The sequence below is a fragment of the Dendropsophus ebraccatus genome, chromosome 2 (genome assembly GCF_027789765.1).
Source record: "Dendropsophus ebraccatus isolate aDenEbr1 chromosome 2, aDenEbr1.pat, whole genome shotgun sequence".
NCBI lineage: Eukaryota > Metazoa > Chordata > Amphibia > Anura > Hylidae > Dendropsophus > Dendropsophus ebraccatus.
Genome location: NC_091455.1, coordinates 70,190,679 through 70,207,211, shown reverse-complemented (window position 1 = coordinate 70,207,211; position 16,533 = coordinate 70,190,679). Strand labels below are relative to the sequence as shown.

Sequence of the window (16,533 nt, the reverse complement as noted above, 5' to 3'; positions counted from 1 at the left end):
AAATACTAACCAGTCCACGCATGTGTAAACTTCTGAGCCGCTCGGAATGGGATGAAACAGAAGCTAAAATCAGTAATTTCCTTCAGTATAATTATGACGGGAATGTGACATTCCACATTCTTGAAGTATAGTAGTGATAATAACAGAACAGAGGGATTACATTTAAGAAAGAATAAAAAATTATCTTTAATGGCTTCAACTGACTTTGCAAAGTGAGACTTGCTTACATTAAATCCTATGAAATGTCAGCTCTAAAGGCTGCAGAATTATAAGCATTATAAAGGCTTTAGCACATAAATGTGTTTGTAAATGCAAGTGTATGGTAATATTGTAGTTTAAAGCGACACTCCAACAAAAAGTTAGAGTTTCCAGCATAGGCATAGAGATGGATAAACATTAGTCCTGCTCCCCTTCTTACTAGATGTTTAGGTGCCTCAGGTGCTAGCGGGAGTAACTTTCCCAAGGTAACTCTATAATACGCTCAGTAAATACAGTTACATTGAGAAAGTGACATCTAGTCCAAAGACAAACCCCAGTGCGATTCCGTTGATCAAACTTTGTAGCATCAAGCACCAGAAGTGGCATTGTATCTGTGAAATTGAGCCACCTGGTGAAAGGAGGACAGAGCATCTTGTTACCCACACTATGCTTATGTTGGGAGGGGGAAAAAAAGCTTTGGCTGGAGTGACCCTTTAGGTTCATTATGAAAGTTCCTTGTGAAAAACATGATCAGTTTTCGACCTTTTTGATTTTGGGTTGTGTAAATTGGTTTAGTTTAGTAATGCAGTCATTTTTTTCTGATCTGTTTATGGTGGGTTTAGGCTGAGCATTCATGTGTTTTCAATGGATAGAGGAAGGGTAAACCACTGCCAAGAAAAGAGGATCAAGCTCTTGAAATCCAGTGTGCTTGATCCTTCTCTCCCCAGAGCTGTGCCACTGGAGCACAATCGGCAGGCTCCCATACAGATTAGATGGACAGCTGGTCCCCCCAAAAGGTGTATGGCCAGCATTACAATGGTAATGTCTATTGTGTTGGTTTTATGCATTAAAAAGGTTCATCAAATGATTAACTGGATTATCTAACAATCATCATTTTTCCTGGAATTTGTAACAGTTTTTTGCTGCAATTCTTTGCTTCAATCAATAAGATAAAATAATAATAATAATAATAATAATAATAATGATAATAATAATAATAATAATAATAATAATAATAAAACCTAAAAAACCTACCTGGCCCTGTTAGACTAACCCTTCTGAGTGGTGAAATGATTGTTTTAATGCTTTTGTGGTGTCCCACTAGGGGTGTTACTGTTACATACACCCTTCGCAAAAGTCTGTACTTTTTGTGGTCTTATTATGATGAAAGTAGAGTTGACCTCTAGATGTCGCTGTATTGTGTATTAGTGTATGGAAGCTGGACAGCTAAAGGATAGGAAAGGGTTATTATGTTTTACCAGAATCTGTAGACCAGTAGGATTTCTGCTTTCTTCTTTCCTATCACCCCTCCTCTCTGTTCTTCTATTGCACTCTTTTCACCCAATCACAGCGCACCCTACATGCTGTAGAGGAAGTTAGTCCCATGGGTGGGGCAGGAGCAAGAGTCTTCTGTTTGGAATGGTGTGGAGGGAGGACGCAAACTAGACTGCTCTCCACAGCGGTCCTATCTGGGCCCTGACCCTCTGCCAGGTCCCCAAGTAGTAAGTCTTAGCCAGTACCCCGCATGGGTAGGACACAGGACAGTTCACTGTCACCAACCTTCTCACAAGTATCTACACCATGCACAATGCAGTGTTAAGCCTCTCAGGAGAGGGCAAGGAGAAGCCACAGAGAAGGACAGTATCCACTATAGAGCCACAGAGCCAGGAACTGGTCCAGACAGACCAAAGTTGCAGTAAGCCTAGGAACTCGCAGCGCGGGTGTCAGCAGGGAACCCTCAGCATTCTGCTCAGCCCAGGTAACAAGGTCTGGGGCCTGTGTCACCCATTAGTACGGTTCGGCTAACGCTAGTGGGCATGAGGTGATGTGAAGACTGAAGTCAAAGGTCAATACACAGGCACAGGTGTTCTTCTTATTCTTATTCTTTTTATTCTTCTTATTCTTCCTCATCCTCCAACATCCCGGCAGAGCACTCTCCTGCACAAAGCAGATGCTAAACTCAACCCCCACTTCCTATGTCTTGTCATGCATCTCTCTTTTACTAGAGATAGTAATCCCCTGACAACAGGCAGTTGACAGTAGATTTCAAAGAAGGGAGACACCTAGTGGTCAAGACTTAGATTCTTTAGGAGCCATTTTCGCTCATTTAAAAGAGAACTTTGGGCCACAACTAAAAATCCAGTCAAGCAGGGGTGTAGGGGAACATAATAAAGAATGCATACTTACCCATCCACGTTCCCCCCACAGCGCTGCATCACTGTCTCTCTGATAGCTACAGGACTTCATTTTTCCCCTTTTCCTGCTATGTTATGACCCAGGGGAAAGTACAGTGACTGCAGTGGTGTCTCGCCTTTGTCACTGACTGGCTGAGCAGGCGTTCCTGAGCCCAGGTTGTGACCTTACAGGGCCTGAGAGCAATAATGCAATGCTGCAGGGGCACGTAGACAGGTAAGTATGCATATTTTATTATGTTACCCCAAACCCCTACTTGACTCGATTTTTTCAGTTGTGGCCAAATTTCTAGTTTAAGGGATTTACAAATATGTTATGGAGGCAAAATGTTTAAAATTATAATGCCTACCTTATTAAAAAAAAAAAAATACTTAAAAAGAAAGACTTAAAAAAAAACTTAAGCATTATGGCCCATAATTTTTAATGGGTGTAAAATATAGACTGGTGAAAACTGCCCACAGCAACCAATCACAGCTCAGATTTTATTTTACCAGAGCTAAAAGGTGAGCTGTAATTGGTTACTGTGGGCAGTTTACACCTGTCTATATTTTACACCCTTTGATAAATCTCCCCTTTGTGCATTTTATTTCTGTAGTGCAAAAAAAAGATACCAAAAGCTACTAAAAACCTGTTGTATTCATCAGCTGATCCATCAATTTGGATCAGTACTTTTAAACAAATGCGATGTGAAAGATCAAAGCTATAGTGAGCCGGGCCTTGAGTACTGCTGACATTTGCATATATAAACAGGACGATATTTGATATGGGATGTTATAGTTTGATGTGACTGATGAAATGTAATACTTCTGATCTGATTTAATGAAAAAAAGTCTGTAGAGAAATGACAGAGGAATTTGCGTAATGTAAACTGATGGAAACAGATTTTATTGCACGTAGGTACAGTAGCTTAACATTGGGATATGCCAGAGCTGCTTATGCTTCTAGCATTTCATTTACATGTTTTCCTCATTGCTTTTGATACATTATATATTTTATAATATAATATAATATATATTAGATTATTATCAGTCTAATACCATATAGAATCACAAGGCTACTGGCCAACTGCATTTATATATCACTGAAATGCAAGGACTAATATTCTCTATAATGTTTTATAAACCTCAGCAGCTGCAGAAACTCTTTGTGAAGTCTTAGAGGCGCTATCTACCATTGTTTGATATTAAACGCCATAATCTTTAGCAAACGTCGGCAGCATCAGGGGTTTATTGTGATGTTTTGCAGCAGCTGGGTCACAGACCTATGTAATACACATTGTGGTTTCTGAAGAATGCCATTTTTGACAAGCAAGGAAGCTGTACATGTCATTCAATCAGCGGTCAGCACAAAAGAAGGAATTTCCTCCAAGACTGATCAGCAGTAACACAGTTTCTGCAGGAAGAGATAAGAAGTGTCTGTATAGTGCCACTTTTCTCTGTATACTCAGAATGTGAAATCTATACAAATACAATTACTGACAGGCACGCCGCCAATGGAAAACTCCTAATGTATAGTGTATATTATAAAAAGATAATATTCATATGAAAAGTCAAATATTTAATTGGCATTGTATTATCGAGAAGGAATGGAGAACATTACACAATGCCAGATCCAAGCTTAACGAAAGATATAATGGATGTTATTCACTGTATAATATAATCTGACATATACAGTAAATTGGCCATTACATGGTATACTTTGCATTTTCAATGATATTCTGTTTTGCACTCTGCTAAGACTAGGTTATAAGTCACTAAATGAATCCTTATTCTTTATTTTTAGGTTCCTCAAGATGAGTGGAGTGGGTATACCCCCAAGAGCAAAGAAGAGGAGATTCCATGTCGAAGAATGCGCAGTGGCAGCTACATCAAAGCCATGGGTGATGATGACAGTGGGGACTCCGACACAAACAGCCCAAAGCCATCTCCAAAGATTGCAGCGCGAAGAGAGAGCTATCTTAAGGCTACCCAGCCATCACTCACAGAGCTCACTACTCTCAAGTAAGACAGTTTTCTAGTCTTCATTGTAAGGTATGTCCTGTGGGAGAGGATATGCCGCTTATCTAGACATGCTACAGTTTGACAAGAAAGCCTTTAAACTTACATATTGATTATGTAAGCAATTCCTATTTAATCCTATATAATGTACATAGGTTATGATCTGTGCCCCAGCAGCACAGAATGAATTGGAGAGAATTTATTGATGTGGTTTGAAATGGATCTCTTTCTTCCTTTCATGTTTTGCTCGGTAAATCTTTATGGTTGTAGTTTCTTTTATGAAGCAAAGGGTAAGAGCCCTTTTATTATGTCATCAGTATTAAGTTAAAATGTATAAAAAGTATAAGTGTAATCATTTATAAAAATAATCTTTTTTATTTATATAGGTTAAACATAATCTATGAACCCCATCACCAACATATATTGGGGCACATTAATCTAATGCGCCCCTGGCCACACCACTTAAAAAGTGCTGATTTTTGCTCAAGCCACTCATGACGTCTCAGGTCCGCTCAGCCAGTCAGTGAAGGAGGCAGGATCCGTTTCAAGTCTGCTCAGATCCTGCCTCCTTCACTGACTGGCTGAACAGACCTGAGACGTCACGTCTCGGGCCCGCATCAGACACCAGAAAGCGTCCGGGAACTGGGAACCAGGGCGCCGCGATGCGGGACCCGCCGCTGGAACCGGAGAGGTGAGTGGACATCTTTTCCCTCTGCCACCTTCTCCCCGGTCCCAGCAAAAAAGTGCCCCCCCCCCCCACTGGAATACCCCTTTAAGGGGGAGGTGAGTATGACATTTTGTTGCAGTAATGCAGCACTCACTATTTGGCCAGGTTCACACTACGTGAAACACAGGAAAGATCATCCTGGCCGGATGATCCTCATTTGTGCTGAATTGTGATGCAGGCGCATCCGTGTACACCCGCATTCCAATTCACCATAGCCATAACAATGGAGAGTGCGGCTGGAGCCGGACTCTCTAATGTGTGACCTGTCAGGCTTGTGTGGCCGCTATTCAATGAGTGTATACAGGCCAGGATTCCCTTCAGACTACAGTGCACTTAAGTTTTGTAGTAATAACGGCCATTGTTGCAAATCGGCAACAAGGGCCATAATAAATACAAAATATATGCTGTGTGAACATGGCCTTTTACTGCACGTAAACTACTACTGCATCAGTGTCGTTGCTGTCATACAAAGTTTTCCTGTGGTAATGGTCTATGCACATGTAAATGTTTATGCCGGTAATGGAGAAACACAAGGCTGAGGATACTATATTATGATGTTTGCAGGAAAAAAAAATCTTTAATCAAGGTGTTGGGAATATTTAAACATGATCCATGGCATTTTAGTCTCTTAAAAATACTGGTCTGGTTATACAGTAGTAAATGCTTGGAGATCCACTGTCATTCTTAGCTAGATCCTTGTGGAATATCTTATACTCCTTTATTATATCTTTAGGTGCTAATTATATAAACTCTCTGTGCAATTACATAACACTAATTACGGCTTACACTTCTTACCATGAACTATTACAAAGCAAAGCAAAATTAACACTTCTCTGAATCTGAAAAAAAAGTCTAAAACAAATAGGTGCAAAGACAATAAGGTTAAAAAGTATACAAAGGCACGTGCACTCAAAGAAAAAGTTTATGCATGTGGGCCTATTAGATCCAAGACTGGATGCCTTACATACATTCAGAACACTATATAAATGTCAGACCCCAGGGCAGACACCTAACCCAATTCAAGTCTCAGAGCAGGCAAAAAACATTCAGAACACAAGCAAGACCTACCATCCTCAGTACTTGTTAAGCCCCGGACCAGTGTCAAAATGCAGCCCTCCAGCTGTTGCAAAACTACTATTCCCGTCATGCATGGGCAGCTAAAGCCAGGCATCATGGGGCTTGTAGTTTTAGAACAGCTGGAAGGCCATGAGTGTCTGTTTTATGGTAAGGGGCTGTGATATTGGTGGTCTCATTGGTGCCCTCCTACTGGTATTCACCAATGAAGAAAATGTTACCTGACTGATCAAACTGTACAAGACCGGAATTGTTACAATCATTGTAAAATGTGTTAGGTGAACACTTGTAAAAATGACATCACGCCGCCAAACAGAAAGCTGCCAGACATAAAAACATAAGAACATGCAACAAATGGCTCCCAGATGCTTTATAAAGAAACACATGCATACACCATTGAAAACTCCATATTTATGCCAAAAAATATTGAGATAGTTCTTATAAATTTTCTCCAGAGTGAATGTGAGCATTACAAATCTTTCCATTATCTAGCGAATAAACTGATATATTTAATGTTAATTATTAGTGATGAGCGAGCATGCTCCTCCGAGCTTGGTACTCGTTCGAGTATTAAGGTACTTGTTACTCAGACGAGCTTCTCACGATACTCGAGAAAATGGCATCATCCTTTCTTTCTAAGTTTGGGCACAATTTCTCAGCCAATCAACATGCAGAAGAATCTTTGGTACATCCTGCGATGACGTGGGACCCATACATGTCGATAGCAGCGATTGGTTGGCCAGATCAGATGACCCTGCCATATAAAAATCTCGGCCAGCGGTGCTCGCCTCACATGCATGCTCGACGAGATTAGGGAGAGAGCTGCTGATTGTCAGGGAGAGCGTTAGGGAGGGAATTAGCGTTCGGTAGGCAGGGATACTATAGAAAGAACCCAACAGCCCTTTTTTTTGGATTACTCCAGACTGCTGGCTGGGACTTGCAGTGCAGCTAACACAATTTTAGCAGCACATATACTAAAATTGGAACGATACAGAGAAGATTAGCATGGCCCCTGCATAAGGATGACACGCAAACTCGTGAAGCATTCCATATTTTTAGCCTATAGTTATTGGCCTTAAAAGGCTTACTAAACCACTGGATCTCTGACACACTTGCCACTATTTCTGAGCTAACAACCTCGCTTAAAGAAACTCTTCATTGGGAAATGTTTGATGCAATCCGCAACAAAGATGTTTTCACAAAAAATTTCATTAAACAATGGAATTTTTTTCTCATAAAGGTTATGTCGCAGGAGGAGAGGGAAGCTGTTATGAAACACCTTTGTAATACTGTTTGGTATCAGACGGAGGAGGCAAAGGGCACCCTAGGAGTACTCAGAGTTCCTTAATTATATTAAAGATAGAGATTCTTTATTTTCATTTCTTTCTATCCTGTAGAGCATTCATTTTTGTTCTTTAGATTCTATTGTTCTTTATAGCAAAATTGTTTTCAAACTTACTATATTGTATCCTATTTATGTCTTCCTTTGATATGTAACTATATTGTTGCAGATAAAATTTGAAAAATCTAATAAAAATATTTGGGGAAAAAAAAAGGACGAGGGTGTGGGCGTGGGGTTCCAAGCAATGCAGTGGGCAGATGCCGTGGTTCTGGGCAGGGTGACACAGCAGCACCATTGAGGAGGGAGCAGTGGCACACCACAGACATTTACTCCCTAGCTTCCTCTCGCAAATTATGGGGTCTCAGGGTACACCGCTATTAAAACCGCAGCAGTGTGAACAGGTGATCACGTGGATAGCAGATTATGTGTACAGTAATTTATCCACCACCTCTTCCACGCATTTTGGGTGGTTCATATGTTACCTCTGTTTTAATGGTTCCCTGTGTTCTCACTGCCATGCTGTTGCCCAAAATTTGGCGTAATGGTGCGATTAGGCGGCCTCAGAGGCATCTATGCATGCTGCCCCTGCTGTTTCCTGTACATTTCCGTGGTGTTTCCATCATTTTCTGAGGCTGACAGTTTTCACACAACCTTCCCTGTGCCGAGCTTGGGTCCCCTGCAAAAATGCTCGAGTTTCCTATTGACTTCAATGGGGTTCATTACTCGAAACGAGCACCCTAGCATTTTAATACTCGCTCATCACTATTAATTATTTACTTCACTGTTTCCATACTTTAAAGTGTGGGTACTTACTCATTGGGACATTTCCAAATTCTAATGAGACACCCCACTTACCAAGTTAAAATTGAAGACGTTTGATCCTTCCCTTCCCTAGCTCCATTGGAGTCGAGTGGCCCCATACATACTTGACAGTTAGCTGGTCATCCAAAACTGACTTTTTTTATTTTCAACTTCCTTTGAGAGTGCCTTCACACCTACGGACTCGCAGTGTAAATCTTGCTGTGAGTCTGGCAGGTCCTGGCAGGTCCCTGTCACTACATACTCGCAGCGGTCTGTCGCCCCCTTAACCCCTTCTGCTCCTTCCCGGCTCCCGCTCCGCAGCGTTTATACATTACCTGTCCTTGCTGCACAGGGTCCCAGCGTACTGCTCTCCCGCCCAGCCAATCAGTGGCTGTGGCTGGACAACACATTGATTGGCTGGGCGGGAGAGCAGGAGACCGGGACCCCGTGCAGGGATGAGATGTTATGCAGGGCCGTAGCTAGGGGTGGGCAAGGGGGGCAGCTGCCCCGGGCGCCGAGACCAGGGGGGGCGCCATCACAGGGAGCAGAGAGAGAAGGATCACAGTGGATGAGGCAGCCTGGAAGCGTCCTGCCCTCTGTCAGGCAGGGGAAGATTTTTACTTCATCAAAAGAGGTATTTCCCATACTGTCCTGTCTCCTGGCTGCCGTTTAGCTATAAATTGCGCAAAATCGCTGCGTTTTTACTGTGATTTTGCGCAAATTAGGGCTAAACAGCAGCCAGGAAACAGTACAGGAAAGAGATGGTGAAGGACCTTGAAATGTGACTATGATGTCACCACAGGTCCTGTATGTACACTGCACTATGGAGGAGGAAGAAAGATGATACAGGTGTGTGGGAAGGGGAGGACAATCAGGGGTGCACAGTCTGGGAAGGGGGGCAGGGGGGAACAGGGTGATGCTTGTCTGGGATGGGGGGGCACACAAGAGAGTTGGGGTCAAATGTCTATTTAGGGGTCTGATCTGGCTGTACATTATTCTATACTTAACCCCTTAATAACTGCCCTCTCCAAATATATATCACATTTATATAAACCTCACCTACTATCTTCAGAGGTAGGGAAGCTTGGCTCTCCAGCTGTTGCAGAACTACAACTCCCATCATGTCTGGACAGCCAAAGTTTTAGCTTTGACTGTCTATGTATGATGGGAGTTGTAGTTTTTCAACAGCTGGAGAGCCAAGGTTCCCTACTCCGATCTATAAAGCACCTGTACCTGTCATTTTTCTAAATTATTTCTATTTTGAATTTAGTGATGGAAAACCTTACTGGAGGTGATGCAATACCTTACTGGAGGTATTACTGCTTTTGTCTCCGCTGCTGAGGGGAGGTGATCGAATCTCGGGAAATCCTAGGTTCTATAGAACTCGAACATTCACGAACCTGCTGCATTAGATTGGTGATGCCTTCCTGGTCTGAGGGCAAGGAAGAGACAGCCTGGGTACCGACTGGAATTCTGGGATTCAGCCTAGGCAATAGCTGGGCACTCTCCTCCTTCCCCACGGACCGGGAAGGCATCAGCAATCTAATGCGGAAGATTTGTGAATGTTCGAGTTCAATTGAACCTAGGATTTCCTGAAGTTTGATCAACTCTACTGCTGAGCGTACCTGTGCATTAGGAGACGGCACCATAGAATCACATTAGACTGGGTGTCACACTGGAGATAGATCAGGAAGCTTCGCCTCCTAATTCAGAGGTACAGACAGCAGGGAGCGGAGACAACGGAGCCTCCTCAGGTACAGACAGCAGGGAGTGGAGACAACGGAGCCTCCTCAGGTACAGACAGCAGGGAGTGGAGACAACGGCGCCTCCTCAGGTACAGACAGCAGGGAGCAGAGACAACAGCGCCTCCTCAGGTACAGACAGCAGGGAGAGGAGACAACGGCACCTCCCCAGGTACAGACAACAGGGAGGGGAGACAACGCCGACTCCTAATTCACAGGTACAGACAGCAGGGAGCGGAGACAATGGCGCCTCCTCAGGTACAGACAGCAGGGAGAGGAGACATCGGCGCCTCCGTTAAGGTACTTAGGGACCAAATTTTAAATGTGAACATTCCAGGTACACTGTAAATATAACATTATGTATCCCATATTGTGACCACCACACTAGTGCTGCCAGTTGAGATGACCGAATCGCTCATCTAAACTATCGCTCACCTAAACTTCATTAAAAAAGAAAAAAAAAAAAATATATATATATATATATATATATATATATATATATACACATGGGCTCCCCTGTGCTTACTGCGCATACAGGGGGGGGGGGGCGTCAAATTGAATCTTTGCCCCGGGTGCAGGAGAGCCTAGCTACACCTCTGTCTTATGTATATACACAGCGGAGCGGGAGCCGGGCGGGAGCAGAAGGGGTTAAGGGGGCAGCAAAATTACATACTCGCAGCAGTCTTTCAGACCACTGCGAGTATGTAGTGACAGGGAACTACCAGGACCTGCCAGACTCGCAGCGAGATTTACATTGCGAGTCGGTAGGTGTGAAGGCACCCTAAAAGTTAAATTGACTTTTTAAAGAATTGCTATTGTTTATTGTATTTGTTTAAGGATAGAAGTGACTATGATGGCTTAATTCTCTGACTGCAGATGCCTAATGTATATCAGTTTTCTACAAAAAAAGTATAGTAGAAATCATATGTGCAGTTTATTTTTTTATTCATAAGACAACATCCTCGTCCGCCCTTCATAGGTATAGTGTGAAAATTTAAACAGAAGTTGCTGAAGCACAAAATTCAGTTTTGAAAACTGTGACATGACATTGGGATGAGTACCATAGTGTGGAGATTGGATATTTGCAATTTCAAGTAGAAAACGGACACCACAGGCTCTTCATGAGCATCTCACATTCAGCAAACACCAAGGCTTCTTAATAATCCAAAATAATAACTCTAACTACACTGTGATTGTTAAGCTTTTGTAATGGGCTTAATTAGAGAGATCAACATATAATGTTTCACGCTGTGTGCATCCCCATCCCGCCTGCCAAAAATCATATTAATGTTTAATTAGAATATCGGTAGTGAGTCATTTGTAACCAAGCAAAGGGTAGATTTAGACCAGGACCATTTATTACTTTTTAAGTTAAATCCATTGTAGTCATTAAGACAGTGACTACACCAAGGAGATTTTTGTTCAAAAAGTAAAGAACCCATAAATCAGAATGTTTATAAAAGGTAAAGCTGTAGTGAATGATTTAAGGCCATCATGATACAGTCATTTCCAGGCATTCTTTTGGGGAACAGTAAGAACTAATGTGCTTAAAGGAGAAGTCCACGGGGTGGGTGGGTGTGTGGGAGGGGGATCATTTCGGGTTGGGGGTAGGGGAATATAATAAAGTAAGTATGCTTACCGGATCTTGTGCCCTTGCGCTGCATCACCCTGCTAGATGTCATTCTCTCCTGGCTTTGGGCTACGTCACAACTAAGCTGAAATGTCATGAAAGGGTAGGATTTAGCCTACTCAGCCAACCAGTGACTGCAGCGGTCTCCTGCCACAGTCACTGACTTTCATTGGTCGTGACGCAGCAGGAAGGGGCAAAGCCTCCCAAATGGCACTGCTTAACTCGCCTTCTCGCTCCTTGACTGTGACATTGGGCAGTGCAAAGTTCTGTCACAAAATTATACGTAAATCAAATATTCTAACTGAGCCCAAATGGAAGGGTTGGGCTGGTGAGAAGGCAAGTTAAATGATGGAGCTTGCCTTCAGGACACTTGTAATCATGAGTAAAAGTTGGTTTTACAAGAAAACTGATGCCCCTTTACAGAAACAGGAGTATATTTAAAATTCATTTGCTTGCATCTATCCAACCCTGGCTGCACCATGGAATCTATCCCCTGGCTTTAATATGCTAAAATAAGCTGACAAACTCGTTTAAGGTATAGTTTATGTCTTCGAGAGGACCATCATCTTATCCAGACCCGATTTTGCATGATGGATCTTCAGTTCCCCATACATTATGCATAGTGGCCATTTTCTCTGATAAGACCACGTCTATAGAAGACAACTATTCAGTGCCATTTTTTTCCACTGTATAACCAGCGTTAGATAGAAAGCTAGTAAATGCATTTTTCATAAAAAAAAATATCATTTTTAAAACTGCTCAGGGTGGCAGGAGTAAATAAAAACAACTGCTTGACCCTCTGTCTATGTCATTGCAATGGAGCAGGTCCTGCAGTTTAGAGCTTTCTATTCTCTATCCAAACACAATGGAAGTGGCCAATGACAGGTGAGGAGGCATTTCCTTCTTGTCAGGATGGAGAACAGGAAGCTCTGAGTGGCAGGATCAGCACTGTTGGACTGGCACCAGTTGGGAATTGGGAGCAGGTGAGTCATGTTTTTTTATTTGCTCCTACCACCCTGAGCAGCAGCAAACATTACATAGGTTGTTTTAATATAACTCACTTGAAAGATACTATAAGACTAGGGTTAGTATATCTTGGCTAGGGGAGGAAGGTAGGGGAGTTATATATCTAATTATATTATTAACCAGTTCCTTTGGGTACTCTCTTAGTACTAATAAGTACAATGTTTTGTACTTTTTTCCCAACTGTATAGTTTATCTTACGTATTTCCAATTTACATATAAATAAAAGCACAATATATGACTGAAAGGATATCAACACCTAAGCATTATGTCCATATGCTAAGTTAATGCAAGACTATAAATGGAATTAGTGTTCCATCTTCTGCTTGTGTTCCATCTTCTGCTTTAACAAACTCTACTATATAATCCGTGTTTCTGGCTTGACCTGTGCCGTCTTGTCAAGATTTCCCACCACATAAATGTGTGACTGTGTGGTAGCTGAAACCTTCTGATGGCCCTGTATGCTCAAGCAGCAACCTACATTAATGGAGTATTCCAATTTACCTTAAAACCAGCCTGTAGCCTGTGATGCGTGTAACTGAACAAACTACCCCATAGCCACCTCATCTGATCCAGTGCAGATGCTACATTCAGTCCTGGTCCCTTCATTTACTTGCGTTGATGACACATAAGCTCCCCATTCTGGTAATGTATGTTGTAGTTTATGTTACACAGCAGGTTGTAATTTGGTTTTAAAGTAAACTGAATATCCCTTTAACTAGCTAACAGCTAAGATTTCCTTTTACTGGAACAAAAGATCAACTCAAAACGATGAAGTCACTATTATTCTTTAACCAAGCCTTGTATCAGGCAATATACATTTGGGTAATACGTTCTACTATGGTATTTTATAAACCTAGATTCATCTATTAGACTATCCTAATAACACACAATTAATCTCTCCAGAAAATGTTGTTGTTTCTTTTTACATTCCCACAGTGCATTGGTGATTTATTTACAATACTCCAACTGCTGCAAGTCATTGTGCATGGTGAACTTGTAAGTGGGTACAGTTTCTCCTCCACATAGGTACCTAGACTTATATGTCACCTTTAAAAGAACAGTCCATAAACATGTTCTTGTTGATTATGTGTGCCATGTTAATATGTGCATGCTGTGATGCGTTAGGTGTATATGGTGTTGCTGTGTGCCTCAGCACTATCTGAGCACCTTGAATAGCAGCAAGTAATGGGTAGGCTTGATCGAACAGCTGAAAAAGCTGGGTTCGATCGAACTCGATCCTAGATGGACCTTCCGTATTTGATTGCTGATGTCTTCACGACCTGGGTCGAAGGAGGAGACATCCTGGGGACCGCCTGGAATTCCAGGATTTAGCCTAGGTAATAGGCTGTATCCGGCTAGTTTCGAGTTCAATCGAACCTAGCTTTTTCAGATGTTCGAATATCTCTAGCAATGGGTTGGTGGATTGTGGGACACAGACATTTCTAGGTTGCTGAGCATCACCTTGCTGGAGTTGGTGACAGAATTAGTCTACTAGTCTACGTCTAGTATAAGCCTGATACTTACAGAGATGTGAGTGATGTGGTACTGAAAGCTTACAAAGGTAGTTGGAAGGGGAAAGGGCAGAGTTATTTGAGGGCAGGATTTAATCCATACAATGTTAATGTGAGATGAGTAATGCTTAATTTCCCATGTCAGCACTGCAGGAGTAATAAATACTTGTTGTTAGATTTCCCCCAAGATTACCCATGATTACTAGGAGGCCCAGATAGGAATGTTGAATTGTACACAGTGAACAAGCTCTAAGTGGCCCAGACAGACCACCATTAAAGATAGGCTCACTTGAACCACTGACAAATAATGAGGAGCTCCACAATTTCACTGTCCACCATACAGACATAGGAGACAACCTCATTACAGACCCCTGACCATTTCCAGGCACTTAGCAGAAGGAAATTTGGTGCCACAGCACCCATTATGTGTCCTGTCATCAACAGACAGCTACCGATAAATCTCAGCTGATTGAATCATGTTCTGCTTGGGATTGAACATCAGTTGGGTTTGAGTATGGAGGCTCGGTAACTTACAAATGTGCAGAATCTACGGGCCCATCTGCAACACTTGTGGGCAAATGTGCCACAGGATGCAACAGAGACTCTGTATACCTTCATTCCCAATTGTATCTCATCTTGTATCCAGGCAATGGGTAACACAACAGAGTACCACAGCCTCCGTTTAGTTGTATCATTTTTTCCTATAAACTTATCATTTCCTTCTAATATTGCACTCATCACTGTATTCACACAAATACATTTTTATTCAATTCCAACAACTCCTTCTTGGTGCATTTTATTTTATTTTTTGTCAATAAACATATATTACAATGTATCAGAAAGAATATGACATTTTCTACATTCTAATCTGTAATTCTCCTGCATTCATTTCTTAATTAAACAGCATTCCAGGTTGTCAAGTATAGAAAGAAAACCTTACTGTTTACCACCCTTGATAAGGTCTGTCTTGGTGACCATCTAGCATGTACACATTGAACACTGTGCCTTTCGCCCAATGCTTAATGCTTTAATTCCTTGTCATATGAATGTGGAAAGTTATAGAGGCATTACAATAAAGGGGTTGTCTGGCTGCTGTTTTATAAAAAAAAAATAATAAAGAATCTATCCTTACCTCATTGCACTCCTGTGGCATCTCTAAGTCCTCCATTAACTGCAGCCAACAATACTTACAAGACGAACTTGTCTTGGCAGTGACAGCCCGCTCAGCCAATCACTGACTGAGTTGGGAGAGTGCCGCAGCCAGTGATTGGTTGAGTGGCCTGTTACTGTCAATACAAGTTTGTCTCGCAAGTGGTGGCGGCTGCAGTCAGCAGGGGACCCAGAGACACTGATGGAGGACACCGGGGGAGCAGGGAAAAGTACAAAGTGCTTCTTTATTATTTTCATAGAACAGCAGCAATATATCAAAAGTTTTAAACAGCAGGACAACCCCTTTAATTATATACACAATTTGCTGTTTAGGAATAAAGAATATGTTGTGCCGCATTATGTATACCTCAATTAAACTTAACCGTGAATTAAATAATATGCCAATAATTCAACTGTATTCCTTTCTTCTACTTCTCTCTGAAGGCTTCTGGCTGATGCTGCAAAAATGGGCAGATTGATCATGGAAAATAAAAGTGGCTCTCACTGTGGTGTTATGCGCCAGAACATGCTGTATTGATGCTTAAGACAGGAACATGCTGTAAAAATCAGCTGCCCATCTTTTTGCAGCTCTGATTTATTATTTCAAGACTCAGTTCTCACATCAGATACAGTTTAACTTCATACAGTTTTTCGCAAGGATAGAAGAGAGCTACAGACTAACAATATAGATTGTTTACTTTGTTTACTTTGTATTTCTGGCTGATACTGTTATACTGTGTTGGTCATTTCCATCCGTGGCATAGACATTACATGTAGTGACAGAGCGCATGCCTGACCACTGCTCCATGCAGACTCATCCAACCTGTGGCTTCGCATGGGGGAAGGGATAGGTGATAACTGCTACAGGCTGGAATCTCGCTTTACCATAAAACTGTAAAACAGCCTGATATTCCTTAGGCAATACTAAGGAATGACTCATTTACTCATGAATGTGTGTGTGTGTATATATATATATATATATTCTATGGGGTTGGTCATCTAAGTGAATGTATGCATAATGCATAATGCAGTATGCATAATGTATAGTGGACTAATAAAACCCTGACAATAAATCTGGTCTCAATAATGGGATGGTCTTCCCAGATAGGTCAAGTTAGATCTGCCCGTCTAAACTCTAATGGT

The 16,533-nt window shown here is 41.9% G+C and overlaps 1 protein-coding gene and 1 non-coding gene across 4 annotated transcripts in view; both read left to right on the top strand.

Annotated features, from left to right (window-relative positions):
* DLGAP1 (DLG associated protein 1) overlaps nucleotides 1-16,533 on the top strand; it is a 172,098-nt gene that overhangs the window by 21,391 nt on the left and 134,174 nt on the right. For all 3 annotated transcript variants that reach the window (XM_069957736.1, XM_069957738.1, XM_069957737.1), the window contains exon 2: nucleotides 4,174-4,391. In XM_069957736.1, the coding sequence (XP_069813837.1) occupies nucleotides 4,174-4,391 (218 nt within the window). The remainder of the gene's footprint in view (nucleotides 1-4,173; nucleotides 4,392-16,533) is intronic.
* On the top strand, nucleotides 7,143-7,246 carry LOC138785024 (U6 spliceosomal RNA). The gene has a single exon (XR_011362013.1). It is a non-coding gene; the product is annotated as a U6 spliceosomal RNA (small nuclear RNA).